The sequence below is a fragment of the Rhamphochromis longiceps genome, linkage group LG1 (genome assembly GCF_057381845.1).
Source record: "Rhamphochromis longiceps isolate RC_006_pf linkage group LG1, R_longiceps_female_GT1.1, whole genome shotgun sequence".
Taxonomy (NCBI): Eukaryota; Metazoa; Chordata; class Actinopteri; order Cichliformes; family Cichlidae; genus Rhamphochromis; species Rhamphochromis longiceps.
The window spans coordinates 20,658,045-20,678,450 of NC_140557.1; the positions used below are offsets into that span (position 1 = coordinate 20,658,045).

General features: G+C 39.1%; 1 protein-coding gene across 9 annotated transcripts in view; it reads right to left on the reverse strand.

The window, feature by feature from the left end:
• Positions 1-20,127, reverse strand: part of nfat5b (nuclear factor of activated T cells 5b) — a 44,319-nt gene extending 24,192 nt beyond the window's left edge. For 5 of the 9 annotated variants that reach the window (XM_085402101.1, XM_085402100.1, XM_085402104.1 and 2 more), the window contains exon 1: positions 19,834-20,126. In XM_085402101.1, coding sequence (XP_085258227.1) covers positions 19,834-19,906 — 73 coding nt within the window. In that variant the 5' untranslated portion in view covers positions 19,907-20,126. Of the gene's footprint in view, positions 1-1,990; positions 2,144-8,074; positions 8,129-19,833 lie in introns of those variants that run through there. The other 4 variants (XM_085402098.1, XM_085402078.1, XM_085402084.1 and 1 more) reach the window with 3 other exon arrangements.
• Positions 20,128-20,406: the final 279 nt, after the last annotated feature.

Consider the following 20,406-nt stretch of genomic DNA (forward strand, 5'->3'; position numbering starts at 1 on the left):
CACTCCAACACTGTATTATAACATGAAAAAAATGATGCCATCGTTGAAGTTCATCATTAAAGTTGCTGCAAAATATGAATAATAATAAAAATCAATACAGGCAAGAAAATAAAAAAGAAATTGGAAAGACATCTAACGTGTCAACTAAAGATGAAAAGAAAAAATAAAAACAAGTGAGAAAATACCAAGAAATTAGTTTGTGATGATGACATCCATCGAGGATGAAATGATGCCCATTTTCACTCAAGACTATGTGTGAAATATCTGGAACTTTTAAAAATTTCTCTAAAAGTATGTTTCATAAAGGTGGGAGGTAAATTAAGCCATCATTACTTTCAATATAAATTTGTTTATATTTCCGAGACAGCAGGACTTTGATTATTTGTGCTCACAGTCTGAGGCAGTTCATTTGTTTGCAGCACACAAACAAATTCAGGTCAGAAAATTTGTGAGTGAAACTTTTGTACGCACAGTTTAAGCACAGATTTGTTTGTATGCACTTTATGCATACACCCATTGCCCCCTACTATACAGCATCCAAAACTGAAAGCTGCATATTTTTTCTCAGAGGACGGTCGGTAGAATCATATATCTGAACTAGTTAGTCAAGACTCGGAGTACACTTTTGGGAAAAGCCAGCAACTTAAGACATATCAAATGCTGTAGCATGCAAAATAAATAGCAGATCTCATTACAGACCAAAAACAGGGTCATACAAAGCCTTTTCTCTCCTCTCTGTGCCCCCTTCTGGGGCAACAGGACATGGAGAAGGGAGAAAGCCTTGGGTCAACAGCATGACAACACTTACTAGCAGCCTGATTCATCATCCAAATATTATGGTATGAACTTAGAGCGGCCATTACAGTCGCCTGACTCTCTTCTCTGCCAACTGCCAGCTTTAATTACTTGCAGCTGAGTCCCAGGGTTTGGTGTGTATATCAGATACGTAACCCTCCCATTGTTACCACTCGCTGTGTACAAAAGACAAACCTGGGACATACTGAAACCAGCCCATGCCTCTTCATTCCCAAAGCCCTCCAGCCTCTTACAGCTCGGTTTAGAAGAGCAGGGAATGCTGGTTCCCAGAAAGAGGCTTAAAAGTGGAGCCAACAAACTCCTAACTCCCAGTGAACCACACATACACAGAGGATTCTAGTGTGGTTTTCCTGGGGTTAAAAAAAAATTATTATTTTTTTTGGCTCCGTTCTCCAAACAAAATCAGAGACACACATGCATGCACACAAACATATCCCACCGCTGCCACAAAAACACTTTCCCTGCCCGTGCATTTACACTTTTAACTTCTTGGGCCTCACTGACTGCACATGCAGCAACATGTGCTCTCAGTGAGCAGCCCTTCCAGTAAACAGATTGCCAACCACACAGACAGAAAATATGTACTCTTCTCTCACAGCAGTAGTGTCGAATCACTGGCTGCCCTGTTCAAAGTGTTTCCACAGTCCCTTGGACTTTTTTAGAGGGCTGAATGAAAATTCTTATTTTGCTGCATGTTTGTTTCCTGACGCACAGACAGAGTGCAGTTCTTTATTTACACGTGACAAAACACTGTCCCTTTCACTCTGAAGATTTAAAAAAAATAATAAAGCCTTGCTAACTGGGCAATAAACTGTACGGACTCACACACACCACGTGATGTTTTGATTTCACCTTAAGACTACAGCGATGTTGTGCAGTCCGCTGACCACAGAGCAAAACCTCTCATTTTCTGTGACAATCATAACAACCAGAATAATTCACACTGACACATGTGGTTAGTTTTGATCAGTAGCACTCATGCTAACAATGCACTGAAATATGTGTGTATAAAAACTGAACTGACTCACAGCTAAACTAACAAACCACACACACACTCACAATCTGAGTTTCACATCAGGAATTCTGCACAGATCATACTCATCATGTCTTGTGATATGTTTATGTGGCAAGTAGTGCAGACTTAAGATGAAAAAAAGAAGAAGAAAGAACTCACCATGTGAATGGTAGGACTTACAATCCCATTCATTTCCCTCACATTCCTCCTGCTTGCTCTTACTAGCCCTGGCACCTTGGGCGTGGCACTGGTTTTTTAGCCGAGTGACTGATTTAACTCACTTCTGTCCCCCTCCTCCACTCCACCTACACTCTCCCCGTCTTGTTTACTGTGCTCCAGACCCTTTGCTGCAGTGCATCCTGCTCAACAGGTTAGTGGTATTGTCATGTGGAATCCTGTCATGCAGAAACCGAGCAGTAGTGCAACCTACTTGCTGAAAAATTTCAGGCTGCAAAGACTTTGTGGGATTTCACAAAATGCAATGAGGAGCACAAGCTTAATCGACGGGCAACTGCAGCAAACCATCTACAGCAACCCTGAAATGTTTACAACCGACCTACATGTAGGCTACCAGGGACTCCATAGCAACAGAGATCGAGAGACAACTCTTTTGAGTGTTTGTCTCGCTTCTGAGCCAACATGGAGAAATTAGAAAATAAGCAGTATTATTAAGGCATAAATGAATACAGGTTTATACCTGAGCAATGAAGTTCGAACATATATAAATAAAAATCGGTATGTGGCTTCAGTTTATAACATCGTACTAAAATCTCACTCCATGTTATTTTTACCACCCCCTACTAACAGCTAACAGCAATGACCTAGTTTTATACTTACACTGGACATTTTAAAGAAGCTAAAATAGGCAACATGGTTAACGCTAAAGCTACCCAGAGCTTAGAGCCAGTCAAAGTCAGCAGTCTCGGTATGAACAGTGAAAGAATCAAAGCAGTTACACAGAACAGACTATATGCAAGTTAGTAGTAACTTGCATATTTTGTGATCTGCTGCATTTGTTTTTATTTGAAAAAAATAAAAAAATATGTCAGGCAAACCTTGGTGTACCACAAATCCTTTACAAAAGGTAATTATTTGTACCTCGTGGTGACTTTTTCTTCAAACCAGCACTAGTAATCTTCAACATGTTATCACACATTGGCTCATATTTCAAAACTGAGAATTATGTTTTTATATTTATGTTATCATTGAAGGCTAAGATTAGGGGGGGGGAACTCAGTTTAACAGCAACACAAAGCACAGGATCAAAAGGCAAATACCAAAGACTTGACCCCAAAAGCCTCTTGGCAAGTTGAACAAAACTTGTCACAAACCTGTGCACAATATGAATGTAGCATGTCGGCATATGTATGCAGGAATGATGCACGAGTAGACAAGTGCACGCGCATAAGTGAAATGATTTTGCACGGTTTCCTTCTGCAGTAATTACATGGGAAAAGTCACATGAGCCCAAAATACCACCACCAACAAGATACAGCACATACGTATGAGCCAGATGCAAAACCAGATGCACTACGTATACATGACCATATACGCAGTGCATCTGTCACACTGCATACAGGTGACTGGTATTACATAACCCAAAAATCAAAGTTGTAATTTAAACAAATTCTGCTGCACCTAGCTACATTTACATTGGCATAACAAATTAAGTCGTTATAAACTCGAGACCAATATTACAGTTCTTAAATGGTGTGCTTACGACTCAGAGTTCAAACCTAATGAACTGGATTCTAGATTCAAGGACTGGACAGGTAAGGGCATAACAGCCCTGTGCAGTATAATGAAGGATGGAAAATTGTTCAGCTTTGACATGCTTAGAAAAACATTTTCATTAGAAAAAGAAGACTTCTATCGATATCTGCAGTTAAGGCACTATGCCGACACGAAGATGAGAAACGTAACAATGATAAACACACGCTTGATGGAACTGTTTATAAAAAGCTATAACTCAGAAACTATTGATAGAATTGTATCATGTCTCTATAAGGGTCTAATGGATTTGAAACCACATTCGACTTCATATATTAGAACAAAATGGGAGAAGGAAGGAGGGATAAAAATATTAGAGGAAGAATGGACGGCAATATGGAGATATCAGTGGATGTGTACCAGCTCACAAAAGTGGAGGGAATTTGGCTGGAAGTGCCTAATTAGATACTTTATAACACCTTCTCAGAAGTCTCATTATGATGATAACCCCCCTGCTTGTTGGAGGAACTGTGGAAATCAAAGTGCAAATCATTACCATATTTTCTGGGACTGCTCAATCTTGAGGGATTATTGGAGAGAAATACATAATGCCTTACAGGATATCTTTAAACGTGAAATACCTCTCGAGAGTAAGACTATGTTCTTTGGATATATACCTCAGGAATGGCCTAAATATGATAAACATTTAATAAATATTTTATTGGTGGCCTGTAAAAAGAATATCACCAGAAAATGGTTATCCCCAGAGAGCCCAAACATAAGTACATGGATGGAAATCACAATGGAAATTTATAACATGGAAAAGATAACAGCTTCTGTTAACCACAAGCTGGAGAAATTTACATCATATTGGGAAAACTGGGTTAAATATATCACGCCTCATAGGCCAGATTTTACTATTACAAACCAATAATTATGATGTATGTATATATATTTATAGGATCACCCCATACCAACACATCCGTGTTTTTTTTTGGGTTTTTTTTGTTTTTGTTTTTTGTTTTTTTGTTTTTTGTTTCTTTTTTTTGTTTTGTTTTGTTTTTTTTGTTTTTTCTCTTTTCTTAGGTTTGTTAGTTTTGTTTTTTGTTTTTTGATTTTCGGATTATGTGATGGTTTCAATTACTTCTATCGCTGTAAGTATTCTTCCCTTATGACTTGGATGTAAATTAAAATACTATTTCAGTATTTAAGGCAGATAACCTAAGTATGAAGAATGCTTACATGATGTACATACTGTGAATGCCTGCTTTTGAAACCTTAATAAAAATATGAATTAAAAAAAAACAAAAAAAACAAATTAAGTCGTTAAATAAATTTTTTTTGCCTTTTTTTATTTTAATGGTTGTGGCCCATAGAAAGGAATGTTGTGTTACAATCGCTTCTGCCCTGTTTTCATTAACCTCTCTGACAAGCCCACCATTTTTCTCCTGTCATGATCCTGATGCTGTGAAGGCATGTCCGGACAATGCATTTTGACAGGCTGCCACCACCACTTACTTGTGTAGAGCATAAGCCAATGTGTTCATACTCTTCAATGCTACAATGTATTTGTCCATAAACTTCTCAGAACTCTTGGTTACTGCCACGTATTTAAAAATAAAAAATAAAAAATACAGTGAAGGTAGTACTTGGCTAATTGAGTAATCCCGAATATGACAACCACCCACCCAGTATTAAACCACTTTCCCACGAATAGTAGGACATACTGTTTTGTTAATTACATCACTAGTGGAAAAAAAAATGCATATTTTCTAATTTATTTAATTTTTTCCAGAATATGAAATCAAATATCCTACTAATAAAGAGTAATGATACATATTTAAAACACATAATCTGGAGGGAACAAAGATGTAGATAACAAGTTCAGATGGGGGAAAAAAGTCTAAATTTAAGTAGTAAAAACAGAGTCTTCTATAACATTATTAAGTTATTATCAAACAAAATAACTTTCATTCTGACAACACACTGTCACTTATTTCTTAAATAATTGCATCACACATGATGACTACAAAACTGTTGAAACAAAGCTTACTGTGATTGATTTTCAACCTACTGCACAATAGCAGGCAGTGTTGGTATTATATTGTATTGGTATTAACCACATATTGCATTTGGGAAAAGAAAAAAAAAACACAACACCATCATCATTGTGTTTGGCAGTTTACCTGATGAAGAAACTCAGAAGACTTACCAAAGCACAAGAAGAAACTATTTGTGAAACCACAGTTGTTTCATGTGTGTTTTATGGAGTAATACTAAGCTACAGTCCTGTGAAAAACCAAATACACCCTCACTGCTTCCATAGGAATTTAGATGCTAAGTAGTAGCCAGGTGCTGACAATCAAATACACTTGGTTAACTGATCATCAGAAACTGTGAGCACCTTTTTTAAAGCACAAGTTGTAGCAGGTTTTAGGTCTGGAGCATTCAGATGTGTGTTAACGAAATTGGGGGGGGGGGGGGGGGGGGGGGGGACAAGAAAGGATGTTAGCAATGATCTTAGAGAAGCAATTGTTACTGCCGTTAAATCTGGGAAGGGAGGTTTCCAAATAATTTAGGCCATTTTTCTCCAAGTTGACCACAAGTGGAAAACATTCTTTGAACACATGAAACTGAAGAGGAGCTTTTTGGCCATAATGCACAGCTCCATGTTTGGTGAAAAACAAACAATATATCAGAACAAACACCTCATACCAACTGTCAAGCACGGTGGTGGAGGCTGATGATTTGGGCTTGGCAGAACTTGCAGTCAACCACAAACTCTTCTGTATACTAAAGTATTCTAGAGTTAAATGTGAGGCAGAAAACGGGTTATGCAACAGGACAATGATCCCATGCACAGCAGCAAATCTGCAACAGAATGACAGAAAATGGAAATAATCAATGTGGTCCATCCAAAGTCCAGACCTGAACCACAACAAAATACTGTGCCAGGACCTGACAAGGACCGGGGAAAACGAAAGTAAACAAACCTCAACGAATTTAAGTTGCAAAAATAAGTGCGCCAAAATTCAGACATAGTGACATGAAAGACTGGCAATCTTCCAGAAAATGATTGCTTTATGTTATTGTTGCTAAAGGTGGATCTTAAAGCTACGGAATCACAAGGTGCACTAAGTTTTTCACAAAGCTGCATAATACGTGTAAAGTGCGAAGTGTACAGTGACATATGTAAAAACGCTTTCACACTTACCTGAGTTTGCATGAGAATACATGGAACATAAACCAACTTTTCTCACTTTAACGGTAACTATTTTGTGCCCATCTAACTCTTAAAAAACACTGTTTTTACCCAAATACTTAAAAAGACAAAGTTTCATCTTTCCTCTCAATAGAAATGTAAATTCCCCAACTTTTGTTTCAGGGTATATTGGAAAAGTTGGCCTAAAAAGGAAAAACAATCCGAGTACAAATTTAGAATGTGTGTTTTTAATTAGATGCATCTGAAATAAACAATGTATTCACTTGAGTTATGTCAACATTTTCTATTTTGACCATCACCTCGTCCTTGTCACGTTTTTGAAAAGAAAAAAAAAATCTTACAGACTGTTCTTTCCACACAGCGATCTAACAACGTAAAAGTCAGTGAAGCCTTGGAGCGGGTCAAGTTATTTGTGTCACACCAGGTTCAGCATTTGTGGCATGTAGCCCTTTTATCCCAGCTAATCCTGAAGCAACCAGGAACAACTTCCATGCGTCATCAAAAAAAAAAAATGCCCGCTGAGACTCTATGAGGGCCAAACCACACATCCACAAGTCATCTTTGAAAGCAAGGTAGGTCAATTATCATATTTATTATCTAAACAGTACCACAATGGAGTCTGTTTTACTGTCAGCAGATACTACTGGAAAAGAAAATAGTGACAATCTGACTGAATTTAATGCTCTTAAACCCATCTACCTTTAGCTCTGTGCTTACCAGTGGCCCCAAAAGACAAAATGGTCATTCAACTTAACCTGAAAGCTTGACTTCAAAAAGCAGTGGAATTCAAACTATTTGCAGTGGACGGCTTACACAAAGGCTGGCAAATACAGCATGGTCAGCTTTGAAAGCAAGGCTGTCACAATATAAGATTCTTACCATTGTGTTTGCCACATTTAACCTAAACCTTGTCACACCTTGTTTTTAAACAAGTCAATTATAGAATGTGAGATTAGGGATTCTGATAACCTTGCAACCTTGGTTGCAGTAATGTCATATGAATCTATAAATATTTACATGATCAGGGACAACCGACACAACATATCTATGTCTGTGTAGATGCCTCACAGTTGGGACAGTGTGGGTGAATTTCAATTCTAACCAAATGTGCAAATATTAACCATTACTTTGTGCAGTGTCACTGAGACCAGCCTGCACAGCCTGTGATTGGTCGGCAGACTCAAAGACACCATGACTTTGCTGAAAGGCCTGTTACACTGGCCTAGAGACCGGTCAACAACCTCATGGCAACGCACAATCCTTGCGACCTCCAGCAACCACTAAATGAGTGAAATTCACATTTTACTCACGTATGTGGTGGTCATCGAGGATGTTTAAATTTTCTGAAAAACTTGGAGCGTTATCTATTGAAGGAAAACAAAAAGACTCTTAAAAAGATTAATCTTCAATACCAGTGCATCATCATGATGGCGCCACTTGAGAGCCAAACAGACACACTGTGGCAATTTTACACATAAAACGTGTATATTTACATCTACTAATACATGCACACGTTTTGATTGTCCTGCGTTTCCAAATAAATAAGTAAATGTTTTCAACTGACAAAGCAGTCCAGAATCTTTTCTTACTGACGGCATGTAGAATTTACATTATATGGACAAAATCAGGGTACCACATGCAGATTACATCAACAGAATACCTTTCTGTTTGTGTTAATGTCAGAGGAGGTTTGGAGCTCTGCAGTTATTAAGTGAGCCGAACGCTGGTGGTTTTTATGCACCATGGGCCTTACGACCAGGAGACCTCACTCTTAACTTTAGTGGTTTACCACTTGGTGGCCGAGTTGCCATGGTTTGCAATCACTTACATTGTGGTTCATCGTGGACTACCTACGAGGGAATAGATTTCACAAACTGACTTATTTCAGTGGTGGCATCCTATTTCAGTACCATGCTCAAATTCAGTGTGCTCTTTAGAACAGCCCATTCGCTCATAAAAGTTTACAAAGGCAGATTACATTGCTGAGTACTCGATTTTACATATCACATATGCACCCCTTTGCAACCTAAGTGTGTGGCCCATGTGCCATCACCTGAATTAAAATACTAAAAGTGCAAACACTAGCCGAGAAAATGCTGGAAATGAAATTTTATTCATATTCTTTATGAGCCGGCTGTAACATACGAAGTAAACTTATCAGAGAGTGATGGTATATACTCCTGTAGAAACTGCATGTCTGTATATCAACCTCTTTTTTTTCACCCTTCAAAAAAAAAAAAGAAAAAAAAAGAAAAAAAAAGAAAAACGTGTTTTATCTGCAATGTCGCAGAAAATAATTACTTTAAAAAAAAGAAGAAAAAAAAAAGATCAAACCATAAAATTTCCAGCGAATTCATGTCTAACTGCTGATGAGAAGTTTTCCAAGTCCCCATTTCCAGTGAATCAGAAGACACACACACACACACACACACACACACACACACACACACACACACACACACACACACACACACACACACGATGTGGTAAAACAGGGATTTCTGACGATGTATGAAACTATACATTTTTAGACATAAGTTGTAAGGCCCGCCGTTTTCTTTGGAAATATTTATTACACGGCGTGCTGCGGGGAAAAGCCTGTTCTAACGCTTTAGTCTAAGGTTTATTTTTTAGCACCTGACGGCTCTTTTTTGCTTCTCATCCGTAAATAATCTGCTCTTTCACGCGATTCAGTTTATTTTGAAAAGTCTCAACAGGATCTTGAGCTTTGTTGTGAAAGGTTTATTTGGAAAATAAACAAGCGGACACGCGATGGTTTTACCGTCGTTGTTGCTAACGACAACGCATAAAAACAGGCACTTGTCCATCTGTAGTGTGGTTATATTAAATGTAAGAGAAAGAGAGAACTTTAAGAAATTAATACAGTGACCATCAAAACGATGAAAAAATATTACCGTAAACAGTTTATTTTGCGACACCACGAAACAAACGTTAGCGTAAAATGAAACAATAGACGTTTTTATATCGTCATCCGATATAAATCGTTATATCGAACAGCCCTACAAGGGTGTTTAAAAAAAAGGGGGGGGGGACAGCACCCTAGCTTCTTAGACTGGAACAGTCACTATCAGCAAGACCTTCCGAGTCTTTTTAATATAATACTATCCTGGACTACCCTGAGACTTTTTAATGCAACAACTCATTTCATAATTAATATAAAGTATGTATGCACATCATAAAATCAGCATCTGTGAGCAAATGATGGAGATAATGATTCAAAGATGCGAATAAATCTCCATTAGCCACTGCACGTCAGTATATAACATTACGCAAAAATAGCTTGTAGTATCACAAAGGTCTAGTTTTGGAAACTCTGTGGGCTGATTTCTGATGAAAGCTGTTGACTCTAATGATAAGAAGGGGGAAATAAACATTTAAAAAAAAAAAATCTGGCACTGAGACAACATTTAAAGTTCACTGGGAAGGTCTTGAGGTGCACTAAATCTACACTGAAAAAGTCCAGAATGTAGGACTAGCTCCTAATACCAATGTTTTTCAGAACAATAACTGCTTTGAATTCTTATCCTTGTGTTGTAGATTTTACTTCTTTGTAATATTTTCAAGATTTCTATTGACAAACTGTTGTGAGACAGCCTGTAGACTAAGCCTATAACTTTACCACTTATATAGGAAGATTTACTTCCGAATAAGGATTGAGAATGAGTTGTCAGGCAAAAGTCACAACAGAATGGCAAAGACTAATCAAACTCCTCTATCGCAAAATGCAGTTTGCTCTGGCAGGGTTTAGGCCACTAACTGAAAAACAAAAACAAGGGGTGATATTGGAATATTGGAACTTGAAATTTGAAGTCTGCATGTTAGTCTAGTTGCCTGGACATGCAAAGATTGGCACCCAACAACAGCTTTTGATCTAGAAGCCCTCTTTATGTAATTTCTGTTGACACCTAAGGCAAAAATTCCTCCCAAATAGCATGCTTACTACTCTGCCCCACGTGCTCAAACAGGTTTACGTCAGACTGCACACTTAAGTCTGCACCTTCACTCACTGAAGAGGAGAAAAAAGATGCAGACTCATATTTCTGTTGCTCATTGTTCAAGCAAGCTGTGGCTTGTTGATATGGTGAGAAATGAACAGTTTTTTTCTTCTAATGAACTGGTATTTGACTCATCAAAAAACAAAGAAACAAAACAAAACAAAAAAACTGTGCCAAACTAATAAATGAACCTGACCTTTGATTTAACAAGAAACTATGGCAGGGCACCTCAAGGTTAAAAAGACCATAATGCAATCAAGCAGATAAGCAGTGACTTAAATAGCTACCGAATGTTTTGAAAAAAAATGCAGTTAGCAGCCTTGTGACCAGATGTCACGCTCTAGATATTTAAGATTTGATTTTATCATAAAAAACTGACACGATTAATGATTATCCAACCTAAGTACAGGTTTATTTTGCATCAGGCAACGTCTATACAATACCATCATTATACTTTTATAATCAGATTTAGTTTAAAAAAACTCAATAAAAGGTAAAGCACATCTTTAACTCTTTGAATTTTGTGGAACAATGTGGAGTTTAAAGCTGAGGGCAAAATTGCTGCGGTAAACCAGACAAAATAAAAATAATGCCAAAGTTTAAAAAATGTTTTCAATGTCAGAGTACAAAAGGAAAAACTGTTTGGTAAGGTCACACAGGTCTGGAGACCCATCAGTGTCTAGGGAAAAATGTGTATGCCCCAACCAGTAAGCAAGGGTTTCCTGAAGACTGGTAACAGTTTCACCTAGCAACAAACGACAAAGAGGTTGCTACATCAAAAACCTCCTTCTGATTGCTTTGATTGACAGCACATTGCAGACAAAGTCAATGCACTACAGCAAACACTTGCTAACTAACCACTAAGTGGTAGTGAAACTTGAAAAAGTGTGACCAAACCAAAGACAGATTTTTCCCTTGTGGTCTTTAGGCCTGCGAGACTGGGACTATAGCAATTGATTTCACAGCAGGCGTTCACAACTGGTGGTTGCCAGGCAGGAGAAGGGGGGGAAAAGCTGATACTTTTGGTCAGGGTTCTTGTCTAATGCAAACAGTGTTATCAGAGGGTGAAGACGAGTCTCCGTGCAGATGTTTGCATGCACTCCAACTTGTTGTGTTTGTGCAGACGCTACTTTAAACCCTGCGCATGCATCTGTGTGGCGTAAAAGGTATATTCTTGGCTTCGCTGGACTGAATGTGGGCCAAGTGAGAGTGCACAACAACAAGAACAAGCAAGGATACAATCAATGACAGGATACAGGAGGACATCAATGCTGCAGTTCATTCCAGCACAAATTACCTGCCGGTCTGCTGGGGAAGCCAGATGACTCAGGATACTCAGGATACTGGCATACCACAACTGCTGGCTTGCGAGGTGGATCACTTGAGCACTTTGTGACAAAGAATTCGTCATTACTGAATGTTATGAAATACCTTTTTGTGTGAGGAAACTCAGATCTGTGACAAAATGTGTCAAACGTAAGAGGGAGAAAAAAAATCCCTTACAGGCTTAACAAACCTACAACAGGATTTTGAAGCTAGATGACAGCAGCTATTCTGTACCTGCCGGGGAGGGGAAAAAAAGAAAGAAAAAAAGCTATAAAAAGCTAAGAGAATATATCATATGTTCATAACCAAGTAACGTTTCTTCTACTTGAACTGGCTTGCAGACCTTAACACAGCCTCAGATTCACCTTTCATTTCATTTTGTGCCAGGATATTAACAAACGGCTACAGATGTGATTAAACTGACTCAGCACTGAAGGAAAATTGCCTTAGCTCTGGCTCTGGATCTGCAGGAAAATAAAACCATGGATGCAGTTCAAAGTCTCAAAAGAGAGCCACATGTGCAGTCTCAATCAAGCCCAAACAGCATGAAGGACAAAAGGGGGGGGGGGGAAGGTGGCAATTTCAATTTGATGTATTTATGCAGCTTTGGTTAAAATGTAGAAATCCATAGGGGCTTAGAACAACACAAGATACTACTATGTACTGTGTGAAACTGCCTGAAAGAAAAAGCCCAACCCTAAATATACGTGCCAGCAACCATGTGTGAACACATACATGAAGTTAGTCAACAGGTCCTTTGTGCATGTTATCATGTTTCAATAGCACTACGTTTAATGTCTCACTGCCAACTGGTATTGCATTAGATGAAAACTGATGGAATGATATATGCTAAATACAGCTAACTAATAAAAGCATCATTCACTTAACCAACATGGTGCAGTAACAGTGGTCAGAACAACAACGCAGCAAGACGACTGCTGCAGGACAATCAAACCACTTTGGAGAGCGATCCTTAAAGACCATTTCAATCCACAGCTCTCTGGCACTGTCTCAATAAAAACGGAATATGATAAGCTCCACGGAGAAGGGGTTTGTTGTAAGGTTAGTATATCAGATTACCCAAAGTACGTGTTCGGGTTTCTGATTTCAGCATACATTTAAAACACCATACTCTAAAGTAAACACGTTTTGGGTTGCTATTTGTCTAACAATTAGACAATAAAGTCTTATCATTTTATTATTTGTTAATTATTGTAAACTGACCACTATGTATTTATACACAAACACAGACTGGCTTGATAGGAACTTGCATGTACATTTGCTTTTATTTAGAAATAACAGGAAAGAAAGAAAAATAAATGAATAAATGTGTGAATTCAATTTAACAGCCTCTTACTTTGAACCAGAATATAACACACACTGCGCTTACAGCCTAGTTATGAGTTTCTGACACCTTAAACTGCCGCATGTCACCTGCCAATGGAAACAGTGCGGCAAGCCAAGATTCACCGCACTCAATATTTAATGTCTTAGTTCAGAATCATCTTCCTTGGGCCAGAAACGCAAGGGCAGGCTGTAAGATGTCACAGGTGCTTTGGGCTTTTCACAGAATAGTGTTGAGAAATATTCTCCAAGATCTGTGCAAGCAGAAGCGTTCAGGCGCTATGCTCGAGTCCTATTCCTGTTATTTTGCATTGGAAATCCTGAACTGCGGTAAACCAGACAGTACTGTGGACAGGACTCTTTGAAACATGGTAACGGACACAAAATTAAGTGGGGCAAATACAATGCAATGCTCCGCTTCGTAACCCACTACTGTATTTTTTTCTCAGAGCTATCCTGCTGCACAGCAACACCTGTCTGGCAGATAATCTCCTTGCTGAGAGCAACAATTCATGAACACAATTAACCTGCTCACCTAAAATAGGCCAAGGAGACAAAGAATCTTTACTTGATTACTTATTAAAGGCCAGTTTCTGGCAGAACGGAAAAACTTTAAAAGACGCGTATAATACTTTATAAGTTCCGTGATTTCGGCAACTTCATTACACGTCGTAAAATCTATAAAGGTGCGCGCAAAGCTGTCGAATTGCAGTTTCAAAAACGAACACTTTTCAATGTCTACAAAAGGTATTTGTAACTTTGGGAACACACATTTTTTTATATATGTATGACACAAATGTGATACTAGTGCTAATTATTACAAACGTGCTCGTTTTTGTAAAATATTTCTCTTTTTTTTTTTAAGCATTAAATCTCAACACGGCTTTTGTGTTCACTGCAATACAACAAAGGAGATTTTGGAGATCTATACGTATAGCAAAAAGTAGTTCAATAGTTGACCTCAACAATCTCTCTCACACACACACACACACACACACACACACACACACACACACACACACACACACACACACACACACACACACACACACACACACACACACAAGAAGACACTTTAGTATAAACTTCAAGTGCTCTGATTGGTTAAAAAGCTCATATATTGATTTTCCGCAGCCAAAACAAAGTCACCAGTGTGCAGTAAATACCAGAAGAGGCGATATTTTGACCGGACACTGATTAGACTTTTTATTGAAGTTTGGTTAGTGTTAATGATTGATCAAAGAGATTTCAAAGAAGGTAAGTGAGAACACTTGGGCCGCATTTAGATGTGAGTAATCTGAATTACTTTATGGCTTTTTAGGAGCAGTGAATGAGCTCATTAACAGTTAACCCTGAAGATGAATGCATCGAGCACTGGCATTTGTGATTTATATTACAATAGGAGATTGTATTTTACTTGAAGATGATCATAAAAACTAAATGTTCTCCATCTCCCCTAACTCTTAAACAGCTCACTACTCCAGACAAAACAGATCTCAACTTTAATAATAGTGTTACATTTCTTCTATTTTAAAAGCAAGACTACAGCTACTTTGGTAGTATGTGCAGAAAGTAACAGTTGCACAGCCATGTCATGTTTAAACAGAGACACTGGGGGATAGAAGACCGAACATGCCATTAGTCCAGATGCCCGTCTGTCTGCATTCCACTTTCGCTAGTCGACTCTGATCTACTTCTTCCTTAGATTAGTCAAGTTGCCAGCTGCATGTAGCTTTGTTCATAACAATTAATATCATAAAACACTTCCAGGCCACAAAAGACAAACAAAAACCACCACTAGCTCTGTCAACATGGCTGGGCCTCAGAGAGAGTATAACTACAGGAGTAGTAATTTTGTGGGGCGAGGAGCCATAATGGAGCTTCAATGGCCTTCAGTCAAAATAAATGTTAAGGTCCTTTGAGACAGAGTCAGTCTGGACATTATACAGCAGGCCCGATATAGAAAACAGTTATGATAGGCACTTATAAATGGCAGAGGAAGAGGGGTATGAGCGAAAAGTGAAGAGATTTTACCAGTAAGCAGTTTGTAGACATTCCCCATTTCACAGGACTCATTGCACGCAATGCAAATTGTGCTCACAAAGCTGTGTTGAATATTGTAAAGCTGAGGAGGAAATCCATGTCATGTAATCAACATATTGCTGGTATGGTGTCATGTGTGATCTTATTATGACACCAGGCAAACTTGACACACAAATATATATCTACAAGGGCGACGGTTTAAAGTACGTCAAACAGGTCTGGGTTGATGTTAAAAAAGATGAAGATTGTGAGTTACCTTACTGTGCGTTTCACCGTGTTCACAATGAGCTTAAGTTCCCAAGACCACTGACTCATGAGTTTATTTACATCTCCAAATACAGGAGTTTATTAGAGTCCACAGATGGCGACGTGTCTGCGTCAGAAACATTCAGAGTAAAGCGCCAACTCTTAATGCACTGCTCTTTTTCAGACGGTTCCCCTCTATGATATTGTTTCTTTCGTCATCAGATCTCAACGAGCTTTCAAGGGAGTCAAATATTTCTAAGAGCATGCCGCTAAGTTTGCTTAACACAGCAGAGTCAATATTAATAGAGTGCTATTTAAGCCCAGGTTTATACACAGTGCAACCAGCAAGGTAATGATTGACCAGGCTTTGGTCGTGTCAATAGAAAAAAAAAAAAGAGAGAGAAAAAAACTATGTCGAGATCTGAGGGTCGTACAATTGTTAACTGGGATAGATAGTGCAGAACCCATAACATTCTTCAACTTAATGTGAAACTGGTGGAGAGACATTTTATTACATGCATTAACTTACAGTCCATCAGTAAAAGATAGCAAACAGTCTTGTCTTGAGTGCTATTGTTTATTGGATTTACTTTACATTCTCTGTCGCAACAGCAAGCTAAAAATATGTTCCTCATCATGTTTTGCTGTTTAATGCAGCTTTTCTATTGTTTTAAATGGCATTTATTTTCTTACTCATCTTGCTCTATCTTGGGGACAGCTCTTTGTGACCACTTGTGTGAGAAAGGCATTTTACAGACGAGCATTACCTATTTATAAAAAAAATAAAAAATAAAAATAAAAAAAACAGCAAAAAATTCTGATCGACAGTATATTTTATTTCTGGGCTGGGGTACGACTTAAGCTGATGTGAAGGAGTTAAAAGATAACTGGGGCTTTCTTTCCAAAAAAAAAAAATCAACTGTGGAAGAGTGGGCCTTATCAGGACCATACCCAACACAGTGAAACCCAGCTTCTCCACTAAACAGACCATGGTGTCGACACACAATTGTGCGATTAACAGGTTTAAAAACAAGTTACCACTGGCCTTAATCTCAAAGGAGTTTTAGCTGATTTATGTGGTGCATAAGAGTTCACGGTCTAGAGTTAGGAGTAAAAAGTTAAATTATATAATTGACAGCAAAAACAAATTGTTATCTTATTATCCTTGAGCATTACTGGGAATGATCAATGCTGCTTACAAAAGCATTGAAGTAAAGTTGCTTTTACTGTAATATTTTTACTATATTTATTATCACTTTTCTCTTATGTCACAGAAGAAATTGTTTAAAAATTAGTATTTAGAGCAGTTTGAACTTTGCCACATAGCGAAATTGGTATGTCCCGGATCTGGCCCACACAATGTGCTTACACATGGTCCACATACCGCAAAGAATGATGGGACTTTGGTGACCCAGATCTGGTTTGCCAGAGGTGGCCCACACATGGGCCAGCCTAAGGCCAGTTGCAGACACACTGGTGGTCCTGTGCTGGCCAATGTGTGGACTACCTCTGGCAAACCTGATCTGGGCCACCAAAGGGCCGTCATTCTTTGCAGTATGTGGGCCATGTGTAAGTTGTGTGCAGCCACGGGCCAGTTGTAGACTCACTGCTGGCCCATAACAGTTTCAGCTATGGCCCCAGATGTCAGCCGAATGCGAACCTTAATCAAGCCAAATAATAACAACATGTGCCAGAACATGCAAAACAGTGCAAAAGTAACATAACTCTGTTCAGACAGTGAATGGACTGATTCTTACATAGCGCTTTTCTCATGTCCTGGATTACTCAAAATGCTTTATACAACATGCCACATTTACACACTTTCTCTAAACTCAGTGCTTCCTAACTACATTCACACTCTTGACATGCAGACTGGAGGAGTCAGGGATTGAACCACTAACCTTTCGCTCAGTAGGTGGTAAACATGAGTAAACCGTCACTAGGTTTTGGATAAAGTGTACACTCAATAACCTGTCAAACCTGCATTTGAAATGTTGGCTACCATAGCAGTATAGTATTGCAACATGGCATTTGGGTCTTTTAACTAAAATAGGAAAACAGGAACATAAATAGTGCCATCATTGCCAGACCTGGCCCACATCTGGTTGACATACACCCTGCCATGACACCAATCAGTCAGAAGTGCCAGCTTGATGCCAGATCCAGGCCAGACCTGTTTTCTATGGGCCTGGGCCACATAAACCAAACCACAATCGAGCCGGATGTGGCATGCCATCACATAGGCAGTACCACCTATGCCAGGCCTGGCCCATATCTGGATGACATACGTCATATCATGCCAGAAGTCAGCCAGCAGTACCGGCTTGGTACAAGATCCAGGCCAGACCTCCTTGCTATGTGGGTTATTGGTTCACAGCAATTACTTGACCATGTGGTGACCTTCATGTTAAACTTTAGTACTGTTTAATATGAGCAGCCAGTGCAACACATATTTGGTAAAATAAAAGCAATACTGGGTTAAACTTGTTTACTACATTAATGGACTCCTGAATCTAGGAAAGCAGCTGATGAAAAAGATGTTAATATTCTGGTAAATATGCTAGGGCAGGGAGAAAAGGCAGAGAAGGTCTTCATTGCTGCACATTTCCAGTGATTGAGCCAGCGAAATGATATAACACAATTTGTGAGCATCCATTTGGGTAATAGTTTCAAAGTTTGACACAAACCAAAACCACAGCATGACAATTTGAAATAACAAGAGGAAGCATTTCACAATTCTGGACAGAGGTTGCAATGGAAGTGCGACATTCTAAAACAACCTAAATGCTTCAACTTTTCAACTTTTTCTCTCCAACTTATTGCAAATTGCAAAACGTTTCTACAGAAAGATGATAAATATACTTTCAGGCAATGTGTCATTATTGCATGTTATCTTGAGTCATGATCGTTTCTCTTCATGATCAGCCGCAGTAAAGTTGAGCGTTGAATTCTGCACCACGACCTTCATGTTTATTTAAGAACATGTTTTTCAGTCTAAGATCATTGTAAAAGCAGCGTTTGCCAGGAAAATCAGTTGTTGATTTACAGAATTATGGCATTTTGGTTTTGTGTTTTACAAAGACCCATAAATTAAATTACTAATTATATTATTTTCCCATTATCGACTCACACTTTCAGGTTAAAACTGGCAACAGATTTCCAATTAAGATTCTTAATGATGCAAAGTTTCCGCACGAGCATGAATGAAGCCACCCACTTAATTCGTTTGCTGAAACCCACTGCTATGAGAAAAGGGTAGCATACTATTCTTAACCTTAAAAACTGATATTAGCTTTGCACACCCCCTGTTGGATGAAATCGCTTCCAAAAGATATTTCTACATATGACAGTTTTGGGAGACTTATTTTTTCCACTTTTCTCACTAGTATCATGCAAAGCAGCATGCTCCCACATGTGTGTCCTATTGTATGGATAAACTCATTCATGTAATTAACAGGGTACTACAAAATGACGCTGTTTTTGTTTTGTGTTTTTCTAAATTTACACCTAGTTAAGTTCATTTAAGTTAGGCTATGCTATGTAAAAGCTTGCATGAGGCTCTCACAGTTCATGTCCATGATCCCATTACAGCGTTGCTTTGGGGGCAGTGCCCTGTATATGTAGTGCTTCGGGGGGCGGGGGTCACTGATGGCCTATTCAAACAACCCCCAGAACATAGATATCACCGTTTTTCAGCTGCCAGGGAATTGGTAAACTGGTCTGACCGGTGTGCATGCAGCTGCCCAGGGCTTTAGTTTTGAGAAAAGATAATAATAATTGAAAAAACATTCCACGTTGCTTCAAGGGCCAATCCCACGACACAGTACACACAGGAAATATCTATAAATTATCTATAAGAGATTCAGTACCTCACGTTATTTTGAGCAGGCGTTTTAGAGATGGTTTACAGATGAATGAGAGTGAAGGAGGGAGTTCAGCCACCGCACAAAAAAACCCTCCAAAAAACACACCCACGCACACACTTGTTTAAACCCTTAGACCAAACGCGGCAGGCGGTCAGTCGCACATGTAAACTCCGAAAAGTGGCAAATGAGAGTGACAAGCGAGAGAGAACGTGAATAAAAAATGTTTACCTTTAGAGTACAAGGATCTGGGTGAATTCAGGTCGAGGTCCCCGCTGAAAAGGGAGATAAAGTCAGAGGGCATTGCAATCCCTCAGTGTGAGGAAACCGGACACCGTCAAACACAGCGTCGCTAAAACGTTTGATTGTTTCTCCGAACAGAAAGCCCCAAAACTTTGAACGGGACAGCGGTCGCTACTAGCGTGAGAGTGTCCTTAGAGCTGGTTAACTGCCCCCGCCGCTACTCTGCTGTAGAGTATCCCCTCGGGCTGCCAACGACGCATGTTTGTTGTCAGCGGACCAGCCGAGATCACTGGCTCACGTGGATAGTCACGCCTACAGCCGTGACGCAACACGTAAAAAGTGCCGTCGGGGATACGTAAGATCGTTGGGAGTTGTGTAGTAGCTTACCAGAGACACGAGGGGTATGGAGGGGCACGAGCGTTTTATTTATATCGTTAGCTTCATAGCATAATTGCCTAAGTCAATTATGCTATGAAGCTAACGATATGCAGATTCAAGAGTTGGGAGTTCGCCTTGTAATCGGAAGGTTGCCGGTTCGAGCCCCGGCTTGGACAGTCTCGG